This window comes from Corylus avellana, chromosome ca10, assembly GCF_901000735.1.
Source record: "Corylus avellana chromosome ca10, CavTom2PMs-1.0".
NCBI classification, from domain to species: Eukaryota; Viridiplantae; Streptophyta; class Magnoliopsida; order Fagales; family Betulaceae; genus Corylus; species Corylus avellana.
Window position 1 is genome coordinate 12,035,642 of NC_081550.1, and position 18,224 is coordinate 12,053,865.

General features: G+C 36.8%; 3 protein-coding genes across 5 annotated transcripts; 1 reads left to right on the forward strand and 2 right to left on the reverse strand.

Moving 5' to 3' along the window:
- The first annotated feature begins 964 nt into the window (after positions 1–964).
- LOC132164473 (high-affinity nitrate transporter 2.1-like) lies at positions 965–3,227 on the forward strand. Its single transcript, XM_059574990.1, has 3 exons — positions 965–1,774; positions 2,228–2,343; positions 2,426–3,227. The coding sequence occupies exons 1-3, from the start codon at positions 965–967 to the stop codon at positions 3,090–3,092; spliced, it is 1,593 nt and encodes a 530-aa protein (XP_059430973.1). The 3' UTR covers positions 3,093–3,227.
- Positions 3,228–8,381: 5,154 nt separating this feature from the next.
- Positions 8,382–14,534, reverse strand: LOC132164450 (uncharacterized). Of its 3 annotated transcripts, none has more exons than XR_009438380.1 (4): positions 13,976–14,534; positions 12,191–12,339; positions 9,020–9,506; positions 8,382–8,798 (listed from the first exon to the last, which is right to left on the reverse strand). XR_009438380.1 is itself a non-coding variant. In XM_059574966.1 (4 exons), exons 1-4 carry the CDS (start codon positions 14,019–14,021, stop codon positions 9,151–9,153), a joined length of 432 nt encoding a protein of 143 aa, XP_059430949.1. In that variant the 5' UTR covers positions 14,022–14,534; the 3' UTR covers positions 8,876–9,150. The 3 variants fall into 3 exon arrangements, 2 of the variants coding, with proteins under 2 accessions (XP_059430949.1, XP_059430948.1); XM_059574966.1 differs by lacking the exon at positions 8,382–8,798 and having other exon boundaries at positions 8,876–9,238; positions 9,358–9,506; XM_059574965.1 differs by lacking the exon at positions 8,382–8,798 and having other exon boundaries at positions 8,876–9,506.
- Positions 14,535–16,887: 2,353 nt separating this feature from the next.
- Positions 16,888–18,147, reverse strand: LOC132162945 (protein FAR-RED IMPAIRED RESPONSE 1-like). The gene has a single exon (XM_059573155.1). It carries the CDS (start codon positions 18,145–18,147, stop codon positions 16,888–16,890), a length of 1,260 nt encoding a protein of 419 aa, XP_059429138.1.
- Positions 18,148–18,224: the final 77 nt, after the last annotated feature.

Here is an 18,224-nt window from a genome sequence, read left to right on the forward strand (position 1 = left end):
CTTGGCAACCCCAAGAAAAAAAAAATTTCCCCTTAAGCCCTTTAAAAAAAAAAAAATACATGTAATGGCCCTTTCAAAATTACCGTTCAAACCTCCTCCAAAAAAAATTTTCCCCTTAAATTTTTCCCCCTAAAATGTTTACCCTTAAAAAACCCCACTTTGGCCTAGAAGAATAAAAAATATAAGCTTTTATCAACTAACACATTCCTAGAATTGAAGAATACAAATGCCAAAAAAAAAAATAATAATAATAAATAATAAATAATAAATAAAACCCTATTATGGGTCCCTAGCCTCACGCAGCAGTTTAAGAGTCAGTTTGCCTATTTCTAAGAGCCAGTTTTCCTAGCCTCTTGCAGCAAGTTGAAAGAATCCCCAGAGCTTGAAGACAAAAATGAAAAATCATAAGATTCTGCCGACAATTAGAGGAGAGAGAGGACAAAAATAAAATAAAATAAAATATGGGAGACAATTGTGTGATGGTGGGGAGAGTAGAAGGATAAATAATGAAAGAGGGAGGCATCCTAGGAGCAAAATAGTAATTTAATATATATATATATATAATTTGGGAACTGGCACCCTAGGAAAAAATTCCTGGGTCCGCCCCAGAGAGTGACAACAATAGTAGTAGTAGATTTTCATTATTTTATGATAGTTTCGTAACCAAGCAACTATGGACCCATCAAAAAGGGTTATTTGATCCCTTGGGATATACGATGAGGCTTTTACTGTTCATAGCTAGCCAAGATGCATGCGGCGAAAAGGATTCTGCCCATGTTTATTAATAATTTGTATTGAGTGCTGTTGGGAATCCCACCCATATATTGTGGCTCTTTCAACTTGTACTTATATGTCAACGGCTACTCCAATATAGTATATATACCATTCCTGATACCATCCTCCACCACATTAATTGCAACAACAAATTAACAGTCCCAAGCTCTTTCCAGAGAAAGAATAATCAATGGCTCAGATCGAGCAATCCCCAGGAGTCTCCATGCATGGAGTGACAGGCAGAGAGCAATCCTTTGCCTTTTCCGTTGCTTCACCAGTTGTACCAACTGACACCTCTGCAAAATTTGCTTTGCCTGTTGATTCCGAGCACAAGGCCAAGGTATTCAAGATTTTCTCCTTTGCCAATCCTCACATGAGAACCTTCCACCTTTCTTGGATTTCCTTCTTCGCCTGTTTCGTCTCCACCTTTGCCGCGGCTCCCCTTGTTCCCATCATCCGCGACAACCTCAACCTAACCAAACGAGACATTGGAAATGCCGGAGTTGCTTCTGTCTCAGGAAGCATCTTCTCCAGGCTTGTAATGGGTGCAGTTTGTGACCTTTTAGGCCCACGATATGGGTGCGCATTTCTCATAATGCTTTCTGCTCCCACAGTTTTCTGCATGTCATTTGTTTCAGATGCTTCAGGCTACATAGCTGTCCGGTTCATGATTGGATTTTCTCTTGCCACATTTGTGTCGTGCCAATACTGGATGAGCACAATGTTTAACAGCAAGATTATCGGGCTTGTGAATGGCACCGCCGCCGGGTGGGGCAACATGGGCGGAGGAGCCACTCAACTCATCATGCCTTTGCTCTATGAGCTGATTCGACGTGTAGGCGCCACTCCCTTCACTGCCTGGAGGATAGCCTTCTTTATTCCTGGTGCGCTTCATGTCATCATGGGAATCTTGGTCTTAACTCTAGGCCAAGACCTGCCTGATGGAAACCTCGGTGCCTTACAAAAGAAAGGTGAAGTTGCCAAAGATGATTTCTCCAAGGTCAGTAATTTTCTTCAACTCTTTTTTTTCCTTCTCCATGCTAATCAACTAATAACAGAACACCCCAAGTGATATATATTATTTGGCAATCTCCACAGAGCCGTGGCCCGTCACCTATTTCGAGAGAACGGTGACTTCCAAAATATAATAAAACATTTTTTTTTAACTTGGATAAATATCACTACTCTTTGCAAATTAAAGTACTTTATTTAAATAAAATTAATATGATTACTACGTATTATTACTACATAGTCTGATCGAGTTAATAGTTTACTAACTTAGACTAAATTTAATGTGTCTTTTAAATGTTTATAGATACTTGACACTATTTTAAATAGTTTAAAGGGTCTGGAAGAAATTTCTGTCCTTATACTATATATCCTAATAAGATTTAATAAGCCCAAAATTTATGATTACATGATGGAATTTGACTGATTTGCTTTGATGGGTTAGGTGCTTCTGCATGCTGTCACAAACTATAGAACATGGATCTTTGTCCTCCTCTATGGCTACTCCATGGGTGTTGAATTGAGCATAGATAATGTCATCGCTGAATATTTCTATGATAGGTAAGTCCTGCATCTACTTCCTCCGATCCTTCTCACAAATTTCCAGATTTAGAACTAACCATATGTTATATATATGTAACAGGTTTGATCTTAAGCTTCACACTGCCGGAATCATTGCTGCCGCCTTTGGTATGGCAAACATTCTTGCTCGTCCCTTTGGCGGTTATACCTCCGACTTAGCAGCTCGATATTTCGGCATGAGGGGCAGGCTATGGAACCTTTGGATCCTTCAAACACTTGGTGGGGTGTTCTGTATCTGGCTCGGCCGTGCAAATTCACTCAGCGTTGCCATCTTGGCAATGATCCTCTTCTCCGTTGGAGCTCAAGCTGCCTGCGGAGCAACTTTTGGTATCATACCCTTCATTTCTCGCCGATCGTTGGGTATTATATCGGGCTTGACCGGCGCTGGTGGGAACTTCGGATCCGGGTTGACCCAATTAGTGTTCTTCGCAAGCTCAGGATTCTCCACTGCAACGGGACTCTCTCTGATGGGGGTGATGATTGTGTGTTGTACTCTTCCGGTGACGTTGGTTCACTTCCCACAGTGGGGAAGCATGTTCCTTCCACCTTCCAAAGACATCGTGAAATCCACCGAAGAATTCTATTACGTGTCGGAGTGGAGCGAGGAGGAGAAGCAGAAGGGCTTGCACCAGCAAAGCCTCAAATTTGCAGAGAACAGCCGGTCAGAGCGTGGCAGGCGCGTGGCATCAGCCCCAACGCCGCCAGATTCAACACCAGCCCATGTTTAGCGGGCAGCTAGAGACCAATAATGAGAGCGAAAAAGGCTGTTTCTATAACAGTCTTGTCTAAATCTCTCTTGCCTGTTATTTGTCAAATATTGTTGTCTTGTTTTTACTTTTCAAGGAAATAGCCATGCAGATGAACACGGAAACTCTCAACATATCCATTATATATCCATGCATGATTCTGGGTTTTTTGGAAAGATTCATCGTTTATTGGAATCTTAAATGAATATATAATATAGACTTTTATCAATAATCAAAACGTATCTAGTACAAGCTTACGTGAGAGGAGGTGCATCTATCGTGGCATGGCATTCCATGATTAGTTGAAGCGGAAAGCATTATTATATAATATATATGAGGTTTCAGGTGAGCTGCTTTGTTCTTGAGAGACAACAAGAAATGACAAAGAATTAAATAAATAATTTAAATTATCTAATTGTCATTGAGATAAACAGATTGAGAGTTTTCAAGTGAGGGTGAGGTATTGATATTGATGCTGTCGTTTTTTAAAGGTTTGGATTCAATTTCATTCTCTCTCTCTCATTTTCATACAACATTGAAAATTAAATCTCAACCCTTAAAAAACTACAACACTTAAAGTCTGATATATATATATATATATATATATATATATATATATATAGTGAGGACCCGCTCTATTATTTAAAACCCTATGTTTATGAGTTAGGGTTAAACACCTTTTCACACTACAAAAATATTGGACTTTAATGACTCACAAATAATGACTTTTTTGTCCAAAAAAAAAGGTAATTATATAGTTAGTGAAGTTCAACTAGTAACTTTTTCAAAGTGACAAAAAGTGCGTAGACTAAAATTTGGGCAGGTATCGTTTGAACAGTGAAAATGGCATTATTTGGTGCCATTTTCAGCAAAACGGCATATTTTAGAAGGTTTTGTTTGAACAGTGCACAATACATTGTAAAAAGTGTCGTTTTGCACTATTCCCACGTCGCCTAGTGTAAGGCGACATGTGAATAGTGTGCACGTCACCTTTTAGAAGTGTGACACACTAGGCGACATGTGAATAGTGTGCACATCACCTTTTAGAAGTGTGAATTTTTGTAGTGAATGTCCTTCCTATATCTCCTTTGTGTCATTTCAAAACTGATGTGGCTTTAAAATTATAATTGGACTTATAATAAATCACTATTATATTTTAATCCAATAATTATTTTGAAAGGTATATCAATATATTTTAAGAGCACACAAGAGAAATACAGGGACATGTCTAACTGTTTTTATGTGTCTCTTTTCGAGATATGAAAAGAAAGACGATATTAATACATATAAACAAATACATAAATTATAACTAATTAGGCTAATAGATCGAGTTCATAACATCAGTTAATTGATAAAATAACAGAACTAAAAAAAAAAAAAAAAGAAAAGAATAAACAAACAATTCTGATGAGTTGTGGAATTCATGACGTCAGAGAGATGATATTAGTTTTATAATTAAATATTTTTTGGAATCCGACTTGAGTAATTAATCCAACAGTAGGTGCGTTTTCACAGCCCAGCAGATATATCAATCCCCTAATGGACTTAAAACTATCTCAAAATGCAAGTCATGTCGTGGTAGTGACAAGTCACCCCATGCGGGGATGAATTGTCTATATCCAAAACTCCAGCATCATGTTATTCTAAATTCTTTGGACGGCCAATAATAACATTAGTTTGAATTTATAATTTTAAAAAGTAAGATTTAAAAATAGTAGAAAGAGTAATTTGGAAAAGTGATTTTTAAAGCCCAATTAAATGTTTGAGAAAAATATTAGTCATTGTGATTTATCAAATTTGCAATTAACTCCCTATGGAATCAAAATGAACTCATAGGGGTTGTTTGTCAAATTCCTCCCCTCCCATCAAATACTATTCACTTTTTTTTTTAAAAAAAAAAAAATTTTTTTTTTTAAAAAATCAACATCAAAACATTCGAACTTTTTATATCACATCATTTATTTTTTATTATTATTCAAATAAAAAAATCACTATAAAATAAAACATTTTCACTTTTCAATACAACTTTTTCACTGTTTTATACCAATTATTATTCTCATTTTTTTTTCTTCACAAAAAACATAAACACTAACTGAGTAAGGGGAGGGGGCTTAACAAACAACCCCAATGGTCTCTGAAGTATGCCAAAATAATAATTTACTCTCTACAATCAAATTTTATTCACTAACTTAACAGATTATGATAGCGTGAAACGTTAAAGCCAATAAAATTGTTAGGTTACGTGAATGTTACGTGAATACTTTTACATACACGCAACGGGATAAATTGTTAGGTTTTGAGGGAACCTATACCTTTTAGATTCGTTAAGGGAGCCTAAAACCTTTTCAAACACACGGTTTTGATTAATTTTTCCTTTATTCATATATAATGGCATATAAATAGGCAAACTATTATAATATTTTTTAGGGCTAAGTCATTAAGACTCTTACATGAAATAAAATAAAGATAATATCAAATAAAAACTCACACAATAAAATATCATACTGTATCATATATTTTAATATATCCTACTATTAATAATTATTCCGCATAAAACTCTATTTTCTTAACATTCATTTCCTCTTGAATCATTTCCTCTTGAAGAGGACTTTGTCTTCAAGGTCCTAAAAATCTTATTTTTGAAATAATCTTGCTTTTGGAATCTCATCCGCATATTAATAACACATAACAAAAATAATAAAAAATAAAAAATTAGTAGACCAAGTGGCCTTTTTCTTACTTTACTTTTCTTACTTTTTTTTTTTCCTTTTTTTATTTTTTTTATTTTTTATTTTTTGGCTAGCCTCCACTACGTTTGACCTATGACCAAAACTGAGTATTTTTTTTTTTTTTTTTTTTTTTTTTTTCTGCTCCAAACAAAGGAAACAAATTTCCTTTTCTTCTTTCTCCTTTTTTTTGAGCCACAAACAAGATAGTGCTCAACGGTTGGGCTGTGATGCAGAACCATCGTCATGGCAAGGCAAATGGCAGTTCGACTCAAGACAGACTCTTCGGAGATTGGTGGGGACTGGTTGGATGAGAGCTACGTTGTGGGTCTTCAACTAGTGCGGTGGTGCTTTGGATTTGTGAGGCAGCACGATGGTTCTAGTTTGACGTCGACGTGGATGGATTTTTCTGGCTTCAACAATTCTTTTTCTCCTCTTCTTTTTTGTTGTGGCAGACGGTTGATGTGAAGTTGGGGGTTTCGAATGGTGGTTTTGTTTGCAGTTTGGGTCTTTTGGATGTTGGGTTTGGGTAAATTGGGTGGCCAAATGGGTTGCTTGGGGACTGATGAGGACACTGGGTTTTGGTGAGGGTGAGGTAAAGAGTTGTGCTGGTGGCACACTGGATTGGGATTGGCTTGCTTCAATGCGGTAAAATGAGTGGATTGCATGGTTATTTGTTGCCAAATAACTCTCTAATTTTTCGGCCTGCTCCTCCATATTCTTCATCGAACTTTTCAACAAGGTCCCAAGATGACCAATTTGTTGTTCCAAACGATCTATTCTTTGATTCGTCATCAAATCAAATTGGGCTCTGATACCAATGTTACGTGAAGGCTCTAATATCAATGTTATGTGAATGCTTTTATATACGCGCAACGTGATATATTATTAGGTTTTGACGGAACCTAGATCCCTTTAGATTCGTTGATGTGAACTTAAAATTCTTTCAAACACATGATTTTGATTAATTTTCTGCTTCCTTTATTCATAACATAATGGCCTATAAATAAGCAAACTATTACAATATTTTTTAAGACTGAGTCGTCAGTTCTTATTAGAATATAAACTAGGAATGAGTCATTAAGACTCTTACATGGAATAAAATAAAAATAGTATCAAATAAAAACTCACACAATAAAATATCCTACCATATTATATATTTTAATATATCCTACTATTAATAAATATTCCGCATAAAACTTCATTCTCGTAACCGTCACACTAACACAATTTGTTAAATTAGTAGACAAAATTTGACTGTAAGGACTAAATTGTTTTTTTGGCATATTTCGGGAACTTTTGAGTTCATTTTGATACTGTAGTGAGCTAATTGTAAATCAGGTAAACCACACGAACTAATTTTAAATGTTTCCTTAAATGTTTAGCAAATTTGTAGCCTGACCTTTAAAATAGCAGTTTAACATTTAAAATTGTACGTTTTCAAAGCACCCAATTACTTGCAATTTCAAATTGCGATTTAAAAATACAATTCCAAACGATCCAAGTTGATAGTACAAGTCAATGTCTACAACTCATCCTTGTGTTGATTTTATTAACAAGAAACGCTTCACTTACTAAATTTTCTCCTGAAAAGTTAGTTCTCAACTTATATGTCATCATCACTTGTGGTCTATTATTTTGAAAAATGTATTACCATCCCAACTTTTAAGGAAAAAAATTGATAAGTGTTGCTAGACTCTAGTCAAAGTCAAGTACATACATCAGCTTATAAAAATTTGAGGCTTATCAGATAAGCTAATACATGAAAGATAACAACACGATCACACGATTACTTCAAACTACGAAATCTCATCCTTTTGGAGCTTATCAAACATGCCGGTTAATCCCTTGGTAGTTATGTTGGTGAATATATATTATAATTATTTATATATTAGAATTATTATAAAATAAGGTAATGATGTATTACTACTTTTATTAGGAAAATAAGGAGACTTGCTCATAAAGCAATATCTTTAGTAGAAAATATGGGATTTGTCTCCCATTAGAATTATATTTTCTAATTATGCGTATTTCCATTTTATGTAATAGTCTATATAAACCTAAGAGTGATCAATAAAATATATAAGAAGTTTAATATTCAACTCTAGTAGTTGTTTTGGGAGGTTTAGGGTTCTTCGAATTATCCTAAAATTAAGAGGCCTACGATTCCTCAAATTATCCTACTAAACCTATCGCTCTTATCGATTATTCATCATTTGTTACGGAGGCCCCTAACAACTTGGTATCAGAGCCAAGTTAACGAGACAAATCCCATATTCCTACTAGAAATATTGCTTTACGAGCAAGTCTCCTTATTTTCCTAATACGAATAGTAATACATCATTACCTTATTTAATAATAATTATAATATATAAATAATCATAATATATATTCACCGGATTATGACCCGTAATAGGTTGACAGTTGCAATTGGTGGTCGACGGTTGCCATTGGACTCCGTCAATTCTCCTGCTTGAAATTGAAAAGAACCGAACTCCAATGAGTGTTGGGCTTGGTAGAATTTGCAGAGATCAAGATTGGAGTCTCTAGATAAGCTTAACGTTTTCACATAAGTGGTAATGTAACACAGTAGTAATGTAACACCCTTGACGGGAAGAAACAAGCTGGTCATCACGAATTGCTCCAATTTCTTCATGCAGTTCGACAAGTGCCGTGGGAAGGAAATTACTTGTCCTTTCAAATGCCATGGAATCTTGGAATCTCATTTATCAAAGGAAAATTCTTGTCCTTTCATGTCTTTCTAGCAGTGATTGTCCACAAAACATAACTAGTAAATCTCACACTGTAGAGTAGCCTCAAAGTCGTTGAGGATTCTCACTTTTCCCTTTTGGCCTCTATATAGTGTAATGTTAGAAACAGAGTCGAGGGTCGTCTTATACTGTCATATATCAGTGCCTTATACTGCAATGCATCTCTTCAAACAGCAGAGGCAGATTATCATCTAAAAATATTCATCAGAAGACCAGTGCCAGAAAGATAATCAATAAAGTTATCTTTACGATATTGAAAACAGAAATGTACTATTAAACAAAAACATATATATTGCTTGTCAAAGAAAGTATATCTAATGAAGTTATCAAGTAACATAGCATGGAGAAAGCAACAATTCTAACCCAACAAAATGTACATCACCCGTCAATTGAAGTACAACAAAGTACTTACCAAAAAATAAGTACAGAAAAATGGAGTAACTCGCTTTCGCTTCCAATCTTCTTGAATGTAAGCTAATGTATATTTCCATGATGCATTTAAGTTAATGCCTGATTTATAAGGACAAAGATTTTAGATCAAAACTAGTAGCTTAACTTCCCACGACCACCGCAAGTACTACAGGATCGGGCAGAGGAGCACTTTGAACAATAGCTCCATTTTTTTGGAAGCCTGAGAGAGCCCAATTCATTTCATTTCCGATCAGTGGATTTATTCCAACATTAATGGATTTCAAACTAGAGAGAAAAGAGAGATGCATCAAAGGGCGAGGGAAGGCAAAGTATATATACCCTGCTGTATATCGTGTGGCCAGAGTCTTTGATGCCATTCTTGCCTTCTCAGCGCTTTCCTTAGACAATTTCTTAAGCACAAACCCTTCGCCATTGCATTCAGAGCATATACCCGAACCACCACAATCTCCACACTCTTGCAAACGTAACTGCATATGGAAAGAAGTTCAGTTAGACTAATAGCTTTGGCATGGAAAAAGAGCTCTAGGTGAACCAGCAGATGAATCAAATATTGGATCACAGTCCATTATTTGTCTTGGGATAATATTTGTGTATGAAAACCATTACTACGTATCATATAAGCTGCTAGCTGTGGCATTTCTATAAGACATTCTTGTCATAAATAATAGAAGCAGACAGAGAGAGAGAAGGAAAGATGGAAGGAAAGGTCTGAAAATAAATTTGGAGGAAGACCAACAAAAGTTCAATTTATGCATAAAATGACACGACTTTTGTGTGCAATGGTCAATGGTTATCAAAGTTGATTAAACATGTTCTTGGACAATCTTCTCAAAATTAAACAAACGATAATTGCAGAATTAGGCTTCTTCAATCCATTTGTGACCAAGAGCCCCTCCTTGATCCATCATAAGTCTGCAATCATTATCTTGGTGCTAATGAGGTTAATTTTACTCATTTTCAATTTATGACTTTTATCTCTTTCAGTATGACAAATATTTGTTTTCCCAAGTGATGATTTTTTCCAGGGGCAGGCGGTTAAAAATGAAAAGGGGAGGGGCAATACAGAAAGTCCCCTAGATCACATACCTACAACCATCACGGCTATTAAAGTAACACCTAGGATTTGGTTAATCATATATGGTATTGCATCTGTTAAGTTTATACATGTGAGTATCAACTTTGAATGGTTAATATAGCCTAGTTGGGCCCAAACTCATAGGCTTAGCTATGGGTTGATTAATATCTCAACATACTATATTATAGGCTCACTAAAAGACTCCACAAGGTATCAATCTTCTTACAGGTGGTATCAAAGCCGATAGTTATGTGCGGTATGATGGAGTAGCCACGCACGGACAAGGATCTCTGGAGTAGAGGGACAAAGGTGCAAGGTGTGAGTATGGACAAGAGCCCTTCGAGTAAGAGGCAAAGGTTCATGGCATGGACTAGCACAAGAGTTCCTGAAGTAGGGACAAAGCTGCAAGGTGTAAGCATGGACGAAAGTCCTTGTAGTAAGGGGCAAATGTTCATGGCACAGACATAAACAAGAGTCCCTAAAGTAAAGACAAAGGTGCATTGCGTGGATAAACCCACATAGCCTACAAGTCATCTTCAAGAGGGTCCATAAGATTAATAAAAAGCTTCCGTTTGAAGGGGAGTATAGCAATGTGATGATGGACTCACACGTGAGAGGGAAATTGTTGAATCTACACGTGTGAGTGTCAAGTTTGAGTGGTTAATATAGTATAGTTGAGCACAAACCCATAGGCTTAAATAACACCCAGTTGTAAATACATGGTACAAGATGACATTTGCTATTACGTTGCTAACAAAATAAAATGCCGAAAAAAATAAATAAATAAAACCACATAGCACATGGTTGTTTCATACAACTAATAGGATGTATCTTAACATTGAGTATTATGGGAATACCGTGGGTACCATGGTTTTGTATAATGTCGTGATTTACATGGTTCATCCATAGTGACTTATATCCACAACACATAAAACCCAAGCAGCTACATCTTTCTTATTAACATCAATATGCTTACAACATATCCACCAAAGCGTATATATATAACTATAATGAAACAAAAATTCCAACTCTCAATCACCCAACCACAATGTCATAGGTTGGGCCGTTCTCCATCGTTGGCATCCATACACATGTGTGATCGGTAGCCTGAATTTGGTGTCCGCACCCACATCATAGTGCGCGATAAATCGCAGATTTGCATATTAAACAGAAGTTCAATTGAACTGATGCACTCGACTTTGGAGACGAAGTGGCATATGTGTAGCTAAGGAACATGTGAGCAAAGGAAGAGGCATCATACACTGGTGTCTTAGTTGAATACTTGATGATTGTAAACAGAAGTATATGCTGGTGGTACAAAGGTGTATGCTTGCATTGAAAAGCATATGCTGAAAAGAGGGAGGCATAGTGGGAACAATGAAGCACATGAAACTTTGGGAGGCAAACATTATTTCTTGGTCAAATTTGGACTTGGACAAAGGAGGCTCACATGGAACACATGAGCACCAGTATCTGAAGCCTATTATGGAACATGAGAGCGCTAAGCAGCGGAAAAGGAATGCAGTTGTCAGATGATGATAAACCAATGGTCACTAAGTATTGTGGTTTGTCCAAAGAAGAGCGCGTATAAAGGACATTGCTAAAGGTTAGTGTCAGTGGGTTCCAAGAGTGCTAGTGATGCATGAGAGAACATAAACCTCTCTCATAGCAACATCAACATTGGATGATAGATCGATTGCCGGAAAAAGGGTCCATGACACACTTGACCTGAAAAGAGTCCAAAGCTGGGCGGAGCAGTGATGGCAAGTTCTATGCAAGGGACGGTCGAAGTTTAATGCTGTAAACAAAACTTGAGACTAAGAAAACATTACCATATTTGCCTCAATGTAATTTCTATATAAATCATTTAGAGGAGAAGAGAGAGAAAAATGCAAGAGAGTAATGTCGTTCGGTTCACGACACACAAAGTGCAATGGTTTCCCTCTTCTCCTCTCTTCCATTTTTCTTTCTCTCTTCTCCTCTTTCATTTTTCATCTCAATTTCTCTAACAATCACTGCACATATCCGAAGTAAAATGTAATAAATTTCATGCATCGCTGTAAATTAATTACACACCTCAGTGACCTCAGAAGCCTTAGTTCTCCTTACAAGAAGGGTAGCTGCTGCACCAACAATTGTGGCAGCAATTGCCACAGAAGCGGCTGTTTCAGGTAGAGCAGAAGAGATCAGGGATGTTTTTCTTCCAAGTTCTTGTGACTTTCCATCTATCAAGAAGCAATAATTAGGCTTGAGATCCATAATCACTTTGAAAACCAAAGATACAAGAAGCATGAGCAACGATCAAATCAATCAAAGTTCCACTTCTATTTTAGAACCAAAAAGAAGTATCTTCAAATAATTGGACAACTTGTCAGCTCTTATTAGTTGCTTTGCCAATGGATTTAAAAGTACAGACTCATTCTCGAAGTAACGAGTTGGGTCACACAAGGTACACATAGAACAAAAAGTATGCTACTGTATTTTATCCAAAAATCACACTGATAAGCACCATAACATAAAAGATAGAAACAATAAATCTAGAGCTCAAATAATTTCAGACCATATAATTGAATTGATTATGATACATAAAATATTATACAATATGGATCACAGACGACCCAAAGCACAAGGTTGGTTCAAATTTGGACAACAGTAGATTCTGAAAAGACGGGAACTCAGAAAATAAAATGAACCATGTTGATCATCTGTAGTATACCATTTTCATGACACAACAATGCAATATCTTGTAAAAGAGCCCAACAAATACACCATGAAAATGCCATATTCTGTTATTAATTGATACTGATCTCATTGGACTTCGATCAGCCAGAAGAGAGTAGGAGGGGTTTTTTTTTTCTCAGCCAAGGTTTCCGTCCAGCTAACCATAGTTAAATTAAGAACCGGCCTTCATGAAGATCGTTTCACATTTGCATTAATTAAGTCCTAATCATCACAACGACTAGTATGTATAATCTATAAAAAGTTTCTATTTGCAAAACTAGTAGTGATAGGATATCATCACAGATCAGCATGCAAGAAATCAGGTGAGTTATTCCAATAGAGGCTAAAAGACTGCAATCCAACTTCTGGCAGCTGAGAATTACAGAATGCTATTCTTTCAGTAACATCAACCTCAATGTTTCATGTGTATAGTTTGATTATAAAAGGTACATAATTTTCCTTTCCACGAATGTTTAAAAAAAGAAAAAAAAGAAAAAGTGAAGTCCAGTAAGGGATTAGCTCAAACGCAATCACTTCACCCATCAATCACAAAATGCTCATTGAAGCACCCAACTTCAACCAGCATTAGTATTCCCCATTCAATGGTTTTCCCTCAAAACCTACAACAACTCTTATTGGTTTCAAAAATTAGAGACAGGGGAACTATCTTCTCTTAATTAAGAGAACCATAATAACAGAAACCTTCCTCCATAAAGATCAAAATGAATGGCTATGTTGGTTTCACCAAATCAGCAAGAACCCACTTCGAAATGACCCTGAAATACACCATCAACAGCCCCCTAATAAAGCCCCAGAAGCTCAATCTGGAATGGGTGTGTTCCATTAATGGCTATCTCGTTTGTCCCACATCAGTCTCAATCAGTAAGTTTCAATACCTATACATGGTACATCAAACAAGCATATATATATATATAAACCAACTACTGCTGTCATTTCTGTTCAAGAATTATCAAAGAGTATCCTCCTTTAAAGGCTATCCCATTTGTCTCATAACTATAGCACATGCCCATCAACTACCTTCAGTAAGTTTCATTACTTATACGCCCAACAAGCGTATAATCAAAAGCACCATACATAATTGTCCATTACAAATAAGCAAGAGAGGAAATTACTGCTTACTCTTAGAAAAGGAGGGGAATGAGACGATGCGCAGAGCGACCTCCATTAAGAAGAAGCTGATTTCTTTCTTAAGTTCCCTTATCTTGTCGAAGTGGCGGAATCTAGATGGAGACGACCTCCCGCAGGTTTTGTAAAGCTTAACTGGGATGCCTCTCTGGATGTTTCAATGGCAAAGATGGGTTTTGGTGTGGTGGCCAGAGATCATATGGGGAAGGTGGTGGCAGCCCTGTGCGATTCGAGACCGTATTGTTCTGAACCTGAAGGAGCCGAAACTCTAGCAGCTTGGACGGCAGCTGAATTCTGTCTACAGTTGGGGCTGGAGAAAGTCTGTCTGGAGGGAGATGCAAGAGTGGTCGTTCAAGCTATCCAATATGAGGCTAATAGGGGAGGCAAATATGGGCATGTAAGCCAGGATATTGCAGAAATGTTAAGTGGGCTGCAGGAGTGGCGGGTACAGCATGTCCCGCGGGAAGGAAATGGAGCTGCGCACTGTCTAGCAAAATATGCTGTGTCTTGTATGGAGAGATGTATTTGGTTAGATGATTTTCCCCACTGTATCAAGGAGGCTATACTGGCCGACCAAGCCATTTATGGATAATGAAAAGAAGTTTATTCTCAAAAAAAAAAAAAAAAAAAAAAAGTTCCCTTATCTTGTCGGCTGGAGATTATTACAGTTAGCCCTTTATAATACAAACAATTCGACCACCACCAGTCCGCCACTGAAATTTATATCCGTAAAAAGCATGTGCCACTGCCATACTTTTTTCTTTCCCTTTTTTTGTTCGGAGTTTTTCTTTCGATTTTCAAAAATATTTAACAGAATAATGCCGTAAGTATCAAGTGAGTTTATTTGTTTATCATAGGTACCATTTGTGATATTTTTAAAAATTGAGATAGTTATTTGACTTATTTTTTTGAGAATACTTCTGGCGTCCCGAATATTTTCCAGAATGTTTTTTCCGAACTGACGTGGAACGTACGTGGCTGATGCCACATTGTCTCGAGTCCCAATTGCATCATTTTATTTTTTCTTTTGTCTTTTTCCTCTGCAGCACACTCATTTCAAAATGAAAAAAAGAAAAAAGAAAAGGCAAAGCCATCTCTCTCTCCTCTGTCGGCAGAAGTTCCCCACCCTCTCTCCCTCTCCCTTTCTCCCTCTTGCTCTTTCCCCCTCTCGACCTCTATCAGAAACTCGCTCTCTCTCCCTCTGCCTCTCTAAATCAAAAATCACAAGAAACCCTCTCCTCTCCCTCTCCCGCTCTCCATCCCTCGCTCACCCTCTCTCCCACTACGGCCAACAGCCACCTCTGCCCCTTACCGTATCTCTTACTCCGGCGCAAGGGTTCCGGCCACGGCGAAGAAGAACGGGCCTTGCTCTCCCTCCGTCACTCTTGTCTCTCTCTCACACCGGCGAAAGCGTTCCGGCCACCGGCGAAGAATGGATTTTGGTCAAATCCCTCCTTTCAACACACCTCCGCAGCTGACCGACGACCCGAGGCGTACCACCACCGACGAGCCAGGCCACCAATACCACCAAAATTCCCACCGACAGAATGGGTATGAGAATTTTCTCTGTTCTTTTCATTTTTTGATTTTGATTCCATCTGGGAGAAGATTTATGTTTTTCCACTTACTGTTTGGCTATTGTTTGCTCCGTTGGGCTTTTGGATTTGTGGTAGTTTTACATGTGTAGCTGCTTTGTTTGATGATTTGCTTGTTTATTTTTTGCTTTTGGGTTTCTCGTTTTTTTTCTACAGACGGTGGTTTGGGTTTGTTAGTTTTTTTTTCTACAACTTTTCTTGTTTTGAGAAATTCTGGGCAGTTTTTCCTGTTTTTGGAATCCAAACCAAATGGGGTTCTGGTTGTTACAGGTTGTGGCAGTTTTCTTTTGAATGTTGATTGTTTTGTGAGATTTATCTGTGTAGAGTGGGTTGTTGTTTGGACGACTAAGAATACTTGAAAACACAAATGGGATGCTTGATTTTAATTAGTTTTCTGTTTGTGTATTCTAATTAATTGTATCTGCAATGTTATTGGGCATACATTTTTCAAAAAATTACCAATCTTGATATTTTTTTCTTGGTATAATCTGTTAGGATCTATTGTAACTTGTGAAGTAGGATCAATGATGAAGCTCTTTCATTTTGGCTCTCCAATTGGTTGAATAAATGCTTGTGTGAAAAGAAAGCTTGAAGTAATGGATAAAGTTGGAGTATGTCCGATTAAAAAGCTGGTTTTGCAGTAGTCTACTGTACTTGGGAGGTTGCAGTCGTTGAGGGATTGAAGACCTTGAAGTTTTGAGGGATTGAAGACCATATTCATATTTTGATCATTGTTGTTGTAAAGATGGTTAAAAAGTCTGTCATATACAATGAAACTACTAATATTTGTCTATTTGTTTATAGTGTCATCCAAAAAAAACACTTGCTGGAAATCAGAATTTTTTGCTATTGAATACATCATACATGGATTTTGTAACTCGAAGATCTGTATACATCATTAACATATTTATTAAATGACATTAATAAATCTTTCTTCTATATTCTAGCTATGAATGTTTTATAGCATTGGATATGACATCCTCAACAAACCAAAAAAAAAAAAAAAACCAGTTGGGTACATTTGCTTTTCTTGAAGCATAACTACAAACAAGAAAGAGAAGCAAATCTACAAAACAGGAATACAAACTGAAACTGTGAAGTTTCAAGGATCAAAATAAAAATACAAAACAGGAATACAAATTGAAATTGTTGAGTTTCAAGGATCAAAATAAGAATACAAAACAAGCATACAAACTGAAACTGTAGAGTTTCAAGGATCAAAATAGGAATACAAACTATAGAGTAGAGTATCAAGGATCAAAATAGGAATACACGGATCAAAATAGGAATACAAATTGCTACTTGCTCTTGTCATTTCTTCACCTTCGTTAATTTTAACTTTCTAACAACTTTTTCTACAATGGATTGCTTTCGTGTTGACGAGGGCTTTCCTTTACTTTTTGCAACTAAAGGACTCCGCAACTTGTTACATTTCTGATACCTCCCATCAGTTGCTTCATTACAAATCGAATATGCACCCGGAATGTGAAGAGAAGGTGCACTACTCAAACTGCTTTCACTTCTTAACCCATTACAAAGCAATTCCTCCTTTAACTTACGTATACAAGCCTTCATTGTCATATAGGTTTCATTGTAATCTGACGCGAGAAATGCTACTTCAGAAAAATCATTGCATAAATCATCATATTTTTGTGCTTTAGGATTGCCACTCAAATCGTCATAACTACTTTTAACAAAAGTATATTTTCGTTTCAAGTCCTTCCTCCATCGGTCAAGAATATATTTGGATGGCAACTCTTTCACATCTTTCACCAAGGTAAGAACAATAAGGGCATGCCTGCACATGATTCCTCTGAATTCAAACAATCTACAAGTGCATTGTACCTCACATTCAGTGTCATTAAAGTAAACACAATATTTTACTTCTTTTATGAAGTCACCACTAACTCTTACACGATCAATAACTTCATATGTAGAAATCGCACCTTCGCATTTTAGTAAGGATGGCAAACACATCATGAATCCCCTAAACTCTTCTTGAACTTCTTTGAACTTTTCATTTGTGTAACTAGCTTGAAGTTGACGCTCAATAGAATGAAGAGTTATAAGTGGAAACATTTTATTGTACGAACCAAAATCAGCTAGACGCTCGTTCTCCACCATTCTCATCAAAGCATTGTCATAATCCCCAACAAATTTCTTCAACGGAGTCTTTGGCCCCACATAACCATCAAAAAAGGCATTCATACTCTCACTTCGTTGTGTAGTGGACATTCCGGCCCAAAATATACCTTTCACATATGCCGGTACCCATTGATGCCGCTCTCCATATAATTGACATAGCCATGCATTCTCTTGAAGATTATATTTCTCAACTACTTGTTGCCATCTTGTTTCAAATTCATCACAAGTCAAAGAGTCATATACGCAATTTAATAGAGCACCCTTAAAGTTTTCATATTGAGAATAAGATCCAAGCTTATGCGGAACTTTGCTCATTATATGCCATAAACAAAATCTATGATTAGCTCTTGGAAATACTCTCCGAATTGCAGCTTGCATAGCTCTATCTTGATCAGTTATAATTGCATTTGGAGCTCGGTCTGACATGCATTTCAACCATGTTTCGAACAACCACACAAAAGTATCGGTATTCTCATTTGATAGTAACCCACACCCAAAAAGTA